A 13,195-nucleotide genomic window follows, 5' to 3' on the forward strand; every position below is an offset into this window, starting at 1 on the left:
ATGAATGGTTATCAAATACACAGAAGAACACAGCACCCATCCTAAAGCCAAAGTAGGGCGAATGCAAAAGAAATTGTCATATGAGTATGCACCCTTCATAGTCTAGAATTCGAATTAGCATCCCTGCACATGTGCAGTAAGGGCACAATCGGATTGTGACCTTTTTACACTTCCGGCGGGGCTTGCCTCCGGTTCTGTGGTTTTGCCTTGTTTCACATTATTTCTTCATTCATTACCTCCTATTTCACATTATTTAGGCAATTCACGTTATTTGTGCATTCATTACCCTTTATTTCCTATTATTTAGGCAATTCACCAATTCAAAATCAGTCCAAAGCAACCTTGTACTTGACTTGAGCATTGGACTATGACTCTAGAAGGCAGGGATGGAATCCCACTGGGTGACCTGATGCAAGTCACACTCTCTCAGCCTCCTCAGAAAATGGCAATGACAAACCCCATCTGAATAAATCTGCCAAGAAAACCCAAAAAGCGGGGTGGGGGTCTCCAGATGGTTGTGTGTGTGTGTGAGAGAGAGAGACTGTATCTGTGCTTTTAAGTCTCCAGCTATTGGGGGGGGGGGGGGGGAGAGAAGGAGCCCCTCCTATTTCGGAGAGCTTTGCTGCAGCCAGGCTGTGGGGGGCCTGGGTCCTTTTTGGTTCTAACCTGGCCCATTGGCAGTTCCATTGAAGGCAATGGTGCTGCCTCCTTGCCATGAGTCGGAAGAGGGGAAAGGGGAGGGGAAGCTATGCAGGAACCAGAGCTGGCGACTAAAGCTACATCCACACTGGAGAAATAACCCATCTTGGCACCGCTTTAACTGGAAGTTGGAGTTTGTTGTGAGCCCAGAGTGATGCCCCTGAGGGGAGGAAAACAGACCTACATTCCCCAGACTGCCCCACTCCAACCTCCCCCAAAGGAGGAGGAATGAAGGAAGAAGAAGAACTCTTTGGGGCTAACAAAAGTGGGGGTGTCTCTCTTTTTGAAGCCCCCTGTCCCTGGAGGAAGGAAGGAAGGCAAAAAGGTCCCTGAGGGGCACAAGGGGCCAGGAGCAGGGCAAGCCCCAAGCCCACAGAGAGAGCTTGCAGGACCCCTAATGGAGAGCCTCCCCCCCCCCCACTCTTTCCTGTCAAAAACAGCTGCTTCTCCTCCCGGCTGCCGGGGAAGACCTAGGAGCCCCAGAAGCCAAAACAAAAATGGAGGATCATAGGAATTGATGTAAGGGGGAATACCAGGGCCGAAACAGACATGCATATCACACCAAACAACATTGAACTGAATGTGAAGTAGCCTGGGAATAGGATTTTTGAATTCGCTAGTTCACCAAGTTTACTTAATTTTGGATTGCTGTGGAATTGTGTTCAGAGTGCGTTTGGAAGGCCAGTGAATGTGTGTGATAACCTTTCACGCAATAACATGAATACCCATCATTGCATTTGGGATGACACTGGATTATACTTCCAATTTCTGTCGTGTGATAATGACCAAAGAGTAACACAAAGCCCATAATTAGAAAGAATCTAGCCTTCCAAGCAGAGAAGGTAGGAAGACCAATAAGAGAACTAAATTAGAACCTATACACCTTCTAGCCCTCTTGAACAGAACTGTAATGTAAGAACTGCAGCAAAACACAAAACAAGGAAGGAAATGGCTCAACACAGTGTATGGTCCCAGGCATACTAAGGTACAGCTAGGACAAGTTGTAGCAATTGCAGGAGGGGTTGCCATTCAGTTGTTCCTATGAGTACACAGAACTCCTGTATCATTAGTTTGTAGTCTAAATAGTCAGTGTCCCTATGATGGGAGCCTTTTGGGAGCACATGGGCTGCCAAACCCAATAGTTAAATCAGTAGCCAAAATGTATTCCCAAAGCACTCTGGTTGCTGCACTTCTTTTTTTCTTAGCAGCTTCAGCACTTGCTTTAATGTACTCCGCCCTCATCATCCTTACTCTTTGCATCATAGTTAAGCTCAGGAATGTGGTTTTATTTGCCTGATTAGCCCTGCCTGTCATTTGGAGTAAGATTTTATTCTATAATTGGTAACTTGAAATGGTGCTGGAGATGAGCCTTCTGCCTTCTCTGTGGATTACTAGATTGGAACACTAGCTAAAAGTGTTTTGAGCAGAACTTAGAACAGTTACTTTCTTGGACCCACAACTCTTGGAATTCCCCAACCAGCATGACCACTGGGGAGTTGGAAATTGGTTAAAAAAGTGTTTCAAAGCTGGCTAGAGGGGAGGAAACTGAACAGTTGTAGTACAACAACAACAACAACAACTTTCCCAAGCTATGTTTGTCATGGAGATGGGTTCCCCAAGATGAAATGAGACTTGGGAATTTTTTCTTGATTTGTATACAGTAGCCTATAATCCAAATGCAAATACCCAATAGTGCAGTAAAGGCAGGTTGGATGAGCTTCTCTGCACCTGTCATTGTATGTATGTTCCTTCAGGTCGCCTCTCATTCATGGTGACCCCATGAATTTAATAGGATTTTGTTAGGCAAGGAATACCTGTCTTTACAAAGTACCACAAGGCCCAATTAGGCTGTGTGAAACTGTGAAACATACTGAGGAAAGGAGGTGGCTGCTTTTGTACTTCACTGTAGCAGTAAAGAGAAGTTTACTAATGAGGGACAGCTGTCAATGCATGACATTGGGGCCATAGATGAGCATCGAGGATTCATGGATAAAGATTGTTGTTATACACAGCTTTTCTAAACTTGGTCCTTGTGTCTATGAGAGACTGCTTGGCATTCATTTTCCAGCTGTCAGTTTCTGTCAGTTGGACAAGATGCCTGCCTACCTAAATCTCTTTGGGAACGTCTTCACTCCTTCCAACAGTGCAGTACAAAACAGTGGGTATTTGTCCTTGGAGCAGCAGTTTTATTTCATTTAATATGTTCTCGATGTTTTGCCTGTGCATTAGAAGGCTAGTAATGTTTGAACAGTGTAACTGTCTTGAATTTTACTTAAATAGGTCAGTGCTGGTGCAGAGATCCTTGAGACCTGATAAGATTTGAAGAGATCCTGGTAGCCTCTTTCCAGCACTGTCCTATGTGAAGACTATACACTTAATGTAAAAAGATAAAAAGAGCATTCAGTTGAATCGGTCTGCAGAGCTGAATAAAGATTCTGATAAGCCTAGAGGCCAACCCCAAGAAGCAGTTTCAAGGACCTGTGGCACAGAATGTAATTCTTTGCAGAAACTCTTGGGCAAGTTTTACTTCCCTAGAAGATGGGGATTTTATGTGTATTTTACTTAGTCCTTCGGAGAACAGAGTATATATCCCAATGACCTACGTTCTGCCTCCATTGCTCACTCTCTGCCAGCCATGGCACGAGATAGCGATTAGCTGTCTTCATGGCCCCGTAATAACCATGTCTGAAATGTTCTGCATGATTAACCTATTAGATACAGTACAGCTTCCAGCATTCTCAAGCTTTGCTTCTGTCTGCTTTGTAGCATCCAAAAAAGAAGTAGATGAGGTGGAAAGGAAAGTACGTGGAGGTGTAAATCTTGGCAGTACACTATTATAGGTACAAATGCAGGGGATACGACAGAACAGAAGTGATAGAAAAAGAGTCTTCTGGGATGGGTGGGGTACTCTTTCTTAGTTTGGAACAGGCCCCTTGCATCTTTTTTTTTTTTTTTTTTTGGGAGCTGTGTTAGAAGTGTTTCCTTTTGTCAGTTGTTTCTGCAGATATAATTAAAAGTGAATCAGAAGGACTGGATTGAACAGTGCTGCAGACTTTTTGGCCCTCCAGATGTTTTGAACTACAAATACCATAATTGTGTACTATTGGCCATGTTGCTTGGGGCTTCTGGAAACTGAAAAATCTGGAGAGCCAAAGGTTTCCCATCTTTGGGTTAATAGAAGATCTGAAAGGAGGATCTAGGTGTCTGTGATAATCAGATCTAATTTTATTTTTTATTTATTTAGATTTGCGTGCTACATAAGTTTTCTCTTTATTTCAGCTGAATTCACAATAAGAGATGATCCAGGAAACTAATTAGTTAAGACATCTTAATGCTAAGGCTCCTGGGGAGCTACAAGCCTATAGATCAGCCTTTCTCAATCTTTTTATCCTGGAGGAACCCTTGAAATAATCTTCAAGTTTCAGAGAACCTTTGTTTAAAAATTATATCTACGGCTCAAAAAAGGTTTATTTTTTTTCAATCACAATATCTCATAGAACTGCTAGCGAACTCTCACAGAATCCTAGGGTTTCAGGGAATGCTGGTTAAGAAACCCTGGTCTCAGTCCCCCTGTACCATCATATTAGTAAGGCAAGTGTTCAAAGCTAACTTGTAGAAAAATATACTTCTTCTAGCAGAAGCCCTTAGAAATAGAATATGAATGATATCACAAAAAGAATGGTATTAGAGTATGATATAATTGGACCCCAAATTTGTGATAGGAGGATTTTACATATATCCTTTGCATGTGGAGTTCCAAGTTTATAGAGAAACACAAAATAACTTGATAAGCCTTACAAAACAAGGTAAGAAAACATGACCACAATAACATTAAAACTAGACACATTTGGAAAAAAGTTAGATTGGCATATACAAGCAACAACACCCCTTGAACAGGAACACATCTCACCACCCACTCATCAGGTCTTGGGAGTATCTTTTTCTCTTGTCTCTCTCTTCCCAGTTCTCTTTCTATAATGCTGTTTTCCCTTCTCCTTTTTCATGTATGCACAACATCTTCCTCTTCTTTGTTACCAGTATTACTAACTTTATTTAGAACCTGCTTTCCCCCAAAAGATAGGATTCAAAGCAGCTTACAAATTAAAACAAATACAGTTAAAATATACAACATACATAGCTGGAACATACAAAAGCATAACATTAAAATGTAATTAAGCTATAGAATATTGTTAAAAACAATTTAAAACATGCAGTTAAAAAGCAATTTTAAATGTACAATTAAAAATAGCACACCACTCTGTTAAAAGCCCTTGGTTAAAGAAAACATTAATTTCTCCAAAGTCTATAATTTTTTGCCAGTCAGAAGAAGATCATCAGAAAGGAAGGAATTCCAGAGCCTAGGGCAGCCACTAAAAGGGCCCTGTCTTCATCTCCAATAGATATGCCTGTGATGGTACAGGTTGAGTGTCCCTTATCCAAAATGCTTAAAACCAGAAGTTTTTGGATTTCAAATGGGGGGGAGGGGATTTTGGAATATATGCATATACATAATGAGATAACTTGAAGATGGGACCCAAGTCTAAAAACAAAATTAATTTATGTTTCATATGAACCTTATACACATAGCCTGAAAGTAATTTTATAACAATATTTTAAATAATTTTGTGTATGAAACTAAGTTTGCATACATTGAACCATCAGAAAGCAAAAGTGTCACTATCTCAGCCACTCATGTGAACAATTTTGAATTTTTGAGGACTTTGGATGTACAAATAAGGGATACACAACCTGTAGTGGGACTGAGAGAACGGCCATTCCTGAGGCTCTTATGGCCTACACAGGCTCATATAGGGAGATACAGTCTTTCAGATAGCTGGTACTTAAACCTTGTAGAGTGTTATAGCATTTGAATTGTGCCCATAAACTCACTAGTATATGCACATTCCTCTCTGTATGTATTGATCTCGCTCGTTCATCTGTTATTCATTCTTCCTTTCCCTTTTTCATTTATCTTATACCAATCTATGAATGACATGTCCTATTAGATGTATATGTTAGTGGTCAAGAGGTCTGTCCTGTATTATCTGAGTAATCCTTTTGTAAGTCCTTTTGTAAATTCTAAGAAAAACCTGAGCCTTGATGCCATCTTTTTAGCAATATGTGCAATGCATTTATACCAAAAAGAAAGTGCAGGCAGATCTGCAACGCCAGTTGAAATGAATGGCATAGGGGAGCATGGGACATTCAGCCACCTTGTTTGAAAGTGCCAGATCGATCTGAACATTTCAAAACATGATTCAGTTTAAAATGTGGGAAGATAATAGGTGCAAATATGCATTTGTTTTCCTTGTGTTAGTATGTAGCAAGGGGGACACTTCTGTTCAGGCCACCTCCAAAAATTTATTTTAAAAATACTTTTGTTTGTTTGATTGTTTTTAAATGGAAGGTTATGTAAGGCAAGTTCCTGACTTGGCCTCTGCAAAGACTGAAGACTACCAATAGAGATATATAGACAGGATAGTAATTGATCTTTTCTTTGATTCGTCATCTCTTTACCCCTTTCTTCTTCCTCCTCTCCCTTTACAGTCATGGACCCACAACATCCAACGAGAGAAGGAGTTCCTACGGAAATTGGTGAAAGCCCGAGTGATCACAGACCTTACCAGTGGAATCTGAGGAGGCCCAGTCACTGTGCTGAAGGGCACAGCACATGCATACAGCTGAGGACAAGGGCAGCAAGAGGTCTTTGGCAAGAATCCCAGCTTCTTAGAAACATAGACAGTGCCCTTGCAAAGTCTCCCTGGTTTGCTCTGTCTGCCTGTATCAGGGCTGGCAAAGGAGCAGTGGCTATTGGCCTGAGGGGGCAGGTCCCTCACATGGAACTGGAGGTGGGAATGATGTTTGAGATGAAACGTCATTAGAGAGAACAAAAAAGAGGCCAGGGAAATGAGGAAAAATGTGCCAAATGGAACAAGAGCCACATCAGAGCAGCAGCATCTGAATGTACAATGCATTATTTTGTATAAAGAGAAATTGAGAATCATGGAAAATATATCAATGTGCAAAATGGAGCCTGGCCTGTGCATAGGCCTCATGGGACACCTGACACTGTGTTGCACTTAGCCTGTCTCTGTGCCAGCCATGACCCCTCTGTAGGGTCTGAGTCCATCCAAGACTTGTCTGTTGTTGGTGCTGCTTTAATGTAAAAGTATTGTGGCCTCTCTTTGCCCTAGAAGGAGCAACCGAGGAGTCTACTGGATTTTTGGATTCCCTGCTTCTTGTGGAGCAGCTGCTGCTGCCAACATTCTCCTGACAGCATTTTAATCATTGTTCATGGAGCTCACCTCATTGTGTTGGGGGATCTCTACCTGTTTGGCAGGCTCACCACAGATCCTGCTGAGAGATACCCCAATATTTGTTTTCTGTGGCATCCACATAATGGTTTTGAAGAGTTCGAGTGATTGTATTTTGTTTGGGAAGGGAATAATTTATTTTTGGATCAGGTCAGAAATTGTTCTAAAATACAAAGATTTGTAATGTTTGGCAGCTAATGGTGCCAGCAATTTTTCACTCATTCTGTTGTGCTTTAGCTTAAGTATCTATTACCTGGATAATGTTTAAGCTCCTCTGAGACAGTAGTAGAAATCACATGGCTGGCAGCTAACTTGGTGTTGGCTTCTGTATATCAAATGGGTTCCTCCCTCACATTTCCAAATCCTCCTGCATCCCTTTTGAGGAGACAGTGGGTTCTGTCTTTATTACTCCTCTGTCCTAAGTCTCTGATGCAGTATTTGCACAATTGTGTACCATTAGGGTTGGAAAGGTTAGAAATATACTGTGCAAAGTGACCAAACAGTGTAGTGAATGGGATGACATGACTTATCTGTGCATCTGAGAGAGATGTTTAGGCTCTGCTTTTAATTCATCCTATTGTAAGATACACATTTATAATCTGCATTGGTATTAGGCTGAGTGGTGCATTTAAATGAATTTACTTGCATTTCCTTGGATAGAATGAGAATTTGTGCAATTTCCCTCATGGAGACAGATCTAAAGCAGCTAAAGAATACTCATTCTGTTTGTGTTAAGAACACCAGCCTGCATTTTACTTGCTTTGCTCCTGCAAATTGAGCTAGGAGGTTGTATAAAAGGACTCTGGTTTAGAGATACTCAGAAGTGTAAGACCATACTGAGAAAGGTGTCTGGCTGTTTTTCCATTGACCCTCTACAGGATACTATCCCAATCTCTGGGGTGCAGGGAAAGGCTCAGAATGCTGGCATTTTCCCTTTTCCCAAAACCAAAAGGCACAAGCTGACATAGGAGTTTATCACACTGGGGCTAATTTCGGCATTAAAGAGAGATTAAAGCGCATTTAAAACATCCTGCAAATAAAGCAAAAATGGCGAGAAACTGCATGAATGATTATCACACGCAATTGTGCAAATAAAGTGATATCGGAAATGCGTTATCACTGAAATCCCCAAAATTAAAAGATGTGCGTTAATGCTTCTTTGTGACCACTTTAATGCCGGGTTTTGTGCGATATCGTGTGAAATCATTTTACATAATTATGCTATTTTTCTGGGATATTCACGGGATAAACTCCCAATTTCCTTTGTAGGATAAATTCCATCTTCTGTTTAAGGGGTGAGCTAAGTCTTACTGTGGCCTGGTACATACCAGACCTTTAAGACGCCCTCATCACGTGCTAGGGTTGCCTCGGGGTGGTGCTTCCACACGCCCCTCAACCCTAGCACGTGATGAGGGCATCAAAATGGCAATGCCCTCTACACACAGGCACCGCCATTGTTACGCAAACGCTGCATGGCATCCGCACGGCACCACATGGCACTTGCATAACAAGTGCACCAATGGTGCACTGTGGCGCACTCGTTAAGCTGCCATCGCGGTGTAGAAAAACCTGCTTTTTGCAGGTTCTTTTTCTGCCGGTGGGAAGCCATGCGGTTTGGTGGCTGCAGCTTTCCCCTGGCAGAAAAACCGCCGCCGCAGCCCAGACCTTCAAAGATGTATGTACTGGGCCTGTGTTTCCCAAATGTTCAGTTTCCTTGTGTGTATATCACAAAATATGGCAATGGCTGCTAGAGAGCAGATGGTTACAAAGAGGGATTCATGTTCAGGAAGAATAAGGTGTTCAGCTGCAACCTATAGATACCAGCCTTTGGGAAACAACACCAGGATTAGGCTATTACCATGGACCATTGGTCTGTTCCAGTAGGGCTCTTCTTATGTGCTTAAGCATACGCATTTGGCCTCATGTACTTTAATATTATTCCTAGCCTGTATCCATACATTGTGAAAGGCAAGGACATACTTTCTGACTCATCCTCCAGGAGGCAAGTATGGCAGTAATAAGTGATTGGTTTCAAAAGCAACTATTGGAAGTGATGCACAGTTCTGTTCTTGTTTCTTCAGCTACCTGTGTAGATTCAGCTGCATCACATGAATAAGTGTATGCCTATATCTACAGTGCACATTTTTAACTATGTGTTTATCCATCTAATAGAAGAGATCTGTTCTGTGGTAAAAGCCTTATTAGTTCACCTGACACTAAAAATTGAAATTTGGCTTCTGTGCTACAGAAGGATAATATTTGTGATTTAGCAAGTGTAGGAAGGCTATTGGTGAGTTGCATGCTGTTGTTGGGCAGGGCAGATAGAGTGGATTTGTGACAGAACACAAATAGGGAGAGCCTATAGAGAAAGATAGGTAGATGAACCTCTAGGTGGAAGCAAAGTGACACAGACCAGTTGTCAGCAGCAGGAGCCATCTTCACTGTGAGGGAGGGAGTTGTGCTGTGGTGGAGACACACTTCAACATGCCCTTCTAGCTCAAGGCACTCCGTGTTAGGTTAGCCAAATGCAAAAAAGGACTGGCCCCTGCCCTTTTGATAGCTGTGCAGAGGAAAGATTTCCCCCCTTGCATAGTGGGCCAAGCAAGATAGTCCTGCTGAAATGCCTTCTACATAACTGTTAAAAAGTATAGGAATCCTCTTTGTCCTCAATCCATGGTGATATATCAAATCACTCTGTGTGTGTAAGAGACAGACGGTGTGATTCACAGGAAGTAAGTCCCAAGCCAAGCCAGGCCAAAGAAATCATGCCCTTCCTTCCTACTCACCCCCTTTTTGCATTGCAGCTGCTCTTCCCCACATGGGTATAAAATAACATCCTGTATATGTGGGTACTATATAATGAATGTAGACAATGATTTTGGATTAACATTTAAACAAGAGAACATGTAAATAATAGAATACTGGCTGAGATTCCAGATCAGCTACTTAGTCTAGAACATAGTTAAGTATACTTAACTAAGTAGCACCTCCTGGCCCAACCCGCTGAATCCTGTCTTTCTAGATGACAGCTGCTGCAAGCAACATAGGTCTGTTCTCCTGCCAATTAGGTCACTGCAGGCTGATGTTTCTACACCCCTCCTGCCAGCAATCTCCACTCTGACAATCAGAAACAGGATCCCTGTTGCAATTCCTCTCTTTTCTGCCAATTTTTTCGACAGAGGCTCTGCTACCTTGGAACTCAGCTGCCTTTCAGTGCATGCCCTGTCTATGCCACTTGTCACACACCTTCCTAGGGCATTAGGAAAAGAGACATATTCATTAGGAAAGGATGCTCTCCCATGCTCAGAATCTAACTCCCTTTCTGAGCTAAGGTGACTAGCAGAGAAGAAAAACAACCACTGTTCATTTGCAAATATTAATTTCATTGCCTGAATGCAAAAGGGGAAACAGGGTGTCTTTGAGTTCTGGGTAGTCACCACCTTTAGTTTCCCAAAGGAAAACGCCAGGAAAACTCCAATTAAACTTTCTGCCACAGGATGGGAGGCAGAGCAATCCATCTTACTTAATAAGATTCACAATAATTATGTGAAATTGACCATTATTATTCTAAATTGATTAGTGCTTTCAATCAAGGAAAACTGAGGTGCTTAATTAAGTGGCTTTTAGTCACTTAATCGCATTTGCATATAAATAAAAACATTTTGATACAAACCAAATTAATTATTCCCTTTGGTTTCTAGTGATACATGTGTGATAAAAGAAATCATCTGGAAAGAGACATACCGTCCTGTTTGATAAAGAAGAGTGCCTGTTAAGATCATGCTTGGCATTTCTGGTTTGTGCAAGTGCAGGTGTTAAAAGGGATACTTCTTTTTTTAAAAAAAAATCTGCTGAATTGATTGCAATGTCTTTTTAGTCCATCAAACTTTGTATTATTAGTCTAGCCAATTACCTGAATAAGGGTTACACTCCTATGCTATACAGATGAGGAACTGAAGTAGGGAAAGAGAATTTTGCCCCGGATAACCTAGTTGTACAATGGGGTGGTAAAGGTGCTGCAGAACCAATAAACATTGTGTGCTTCTCTTGTTCCTGCTGCGCCTTGCCTTTCCCTTACCTGGGAGACTTTTGGATTCTCTGGTGGCTTCTTTTAGAAGTAGCCATGACTGTATACTGGTTAGGATCTCAACACAGTTGCCTTCAAACACTTCTACAGAAATTCTATCAACCCAGACATTGGCCAGAATCCTATTAGAATCATAGAATAATAGAGTTGGAAGAGACCGCAAGGGCCATCCAGTTCAACCCCCTGCCATGCAGGAAATCCAAATCAAAGCATCCCTGACAGATGGCCATCCAGCCTCTATTTAAAGACCTCCAAAGAAGGCGACTCCACCACACTCTGAGGGAGTGTGTTCCACTGTCGAACAGCCCTTACTTTCAGAGAGTTCTTCCTAATGTTGAGGTGGAATCTCTTTTGCTGTAGCTTGCATCCATTGTTCCGGGTCCTAGTCTCTGGAGCAGCAGAAAACAAGCTTTCTCCCTCCTCAATATGACATCCCTTCAAATATTTAAGCAGGGCTATCATATCACCTTGTAACCTTCTCTTCTCCAGGCTAAACATCCCCAGCTCCCTAAGTCGTTCCTCATAGGGCATAGCTTCCAGACCCTTCACCATTTTCGTCGCTCTCCTTTGGACATGCTCCAGTTTCTCCACATCCTTTTTAAATTGTGGTGCCCAGAACTGGACACAATATTCCAGGTGGGGCCTGACCAGAGAAGAATATAGTGGCACTATTACTTCCCTTGATCTAGACACTATACTGTTGGTGCCTTATACTGGCGTACATCTCATTGCTTGAGCAAGTGTGCTTTTTAGGATGCACAAGGGCAGTGTCCTAATCAGGGTTGCCCACACAGTGTTATTATGGTATAATCATTGTGCTACCAGTTACATAATGGTGCAGTCCAGTAACTTCAGCATAGCTGCACTGGCGTAATTCTGTGATATGTAACAGTGAGCAGGTACTCGGCCTAAATTTGTGACAATTTCTACATTTGATGCCAGTATAATTTTTGTGACTATTTCTTCAATATCAAAATCTTCACTTTACAGATTATTTTGTATGCTTCATTGAGAATATGGCAGTTTCTTCCCAGCGCAGTATTTTTTTCTGGCTTGGTGAGCCTGCAGCTCTTGGATGGGATGAGGAACTGCTTCTCTGAGCCGAATGATCTTCAGTAAGAGATGCTTGTTCATGCATTCTTGTTGTCTATGAACACTGTCTTTCTGTACCATCCAAGGAGTACTGGGCCTTTGCTGGCACATCCTGAAGAGGGACCAAACCAGACTGCGATCAGTAGTGAAGATGCCCACCCTACTAATGTGCTTGGGAAGAAGTATTAGGACATGCAGAGTTATTAAATAGTGTAATTTCTGTTGTTTGGGCTTTCCTTGTAGCTAGGGAAGAGAAAACGGGCTGTCTAAATCTCCAGGTCACTTGTGACATTCATATCATGAAAGCAATAAAATTGAGGAAAAAACTCTACTAAAATTCCTTTCTGGGTCTCTGTTTCTGACTCTTTCCCTGCATTCCCCAAAATGACAAAACAGATGGATACTTGCAGAATGCTGTGTAGGCTGCTGCCTACTCCTGTACTCCAGCTACAGTGGTTGACATCACACAGAAGAAGTGGCTCCTATGTTGTTTCTGGGAGGAACAGGAAATAAGGAACATCTTCCTTCCCCCCCCTCCCCCAAGAAAAGACAAACAGTGAAAAGGGCATTCTTAACAGATGGAAGCCTTAGGCATATATTCTCTTTTTCAAGAACATCAGGCATCTGCCCTGACTAAAGTGACCCTATCAGAGATTCAAAGTCCTGCTGTGCCCTGCCATACTGTAAAGGGATGTGCATACAAATCATCATGCAAACTTCAAAGAACACCAAGGTTCCCACTGTAGTATGGCACTGAGCAAACCAGTTAAGAAAACTTGGGTGCTGGTGGAAGATACTGATCGTTCAGAGATTGTCTGACTAGAAGTCCCATAACTCCTCACAACTGTCTGTACTTACTAAGGCTGGTAGAAGTTGTAAGCCAAAAATATCTAAAAGGCCACACTTGCCCAACTCTGATTTAATGGGTGGAGAAAGTACTTTGGGTCAAGTCAGTTAAGAGCCTTTCCTGTTCCAAAAGAAAATGGTGATTGTAAGTGAAAGC

General features: G+C 42.1%; 1 protein-coding gene across 4 annotated transcripts in view; it reads left to right on the plus strand.

Moving 5' to 3' along the window:
* The window catches only part of ST3GAL3 (ST3 beta-galactoside alpha-2,3-sialyltransferase 3), a 279,714-nt gene extending 267,208 nt beyond the window's left edge, over positions 1-12,506 (plus strand). For all 4 annotated transcript variants that reach the window (XM_089514962.1, XM_089514963.1, XM_089514965.1 and 1 more), the window contains one exon: positions 6,247-12,506. In XM_089514962.1, coding sequence (XP_089371088.1) covers positions 6,247-6,336 — 90 coding nt within the window. In that variant the 3' untranslated portion in view covers positions 6,337-12,506. The remainder of the gene's footprint in view (positions 1-6,246) is intronic.
* The last annotated feature ends 689 nt before the right edge of the window (positions 12,507-13,195 follow it).

Source organism: Sceloporus occidentalis, unplaced genomic scaffold, assembly GCF_023333645.1.
Source record: "Sceloporus occidentalis isolate IW3139 unplaced genomic scaffold, rSceOcc1.0.p SCAF_3, whole genome shotgun sequence".
Lineage (NCBI taxonomy): Eukaryota > Metazoa > Chordata > Lepidosauria > Squamata > Phrynosomatidae > Sceloporus > Sceloporus occidentalis.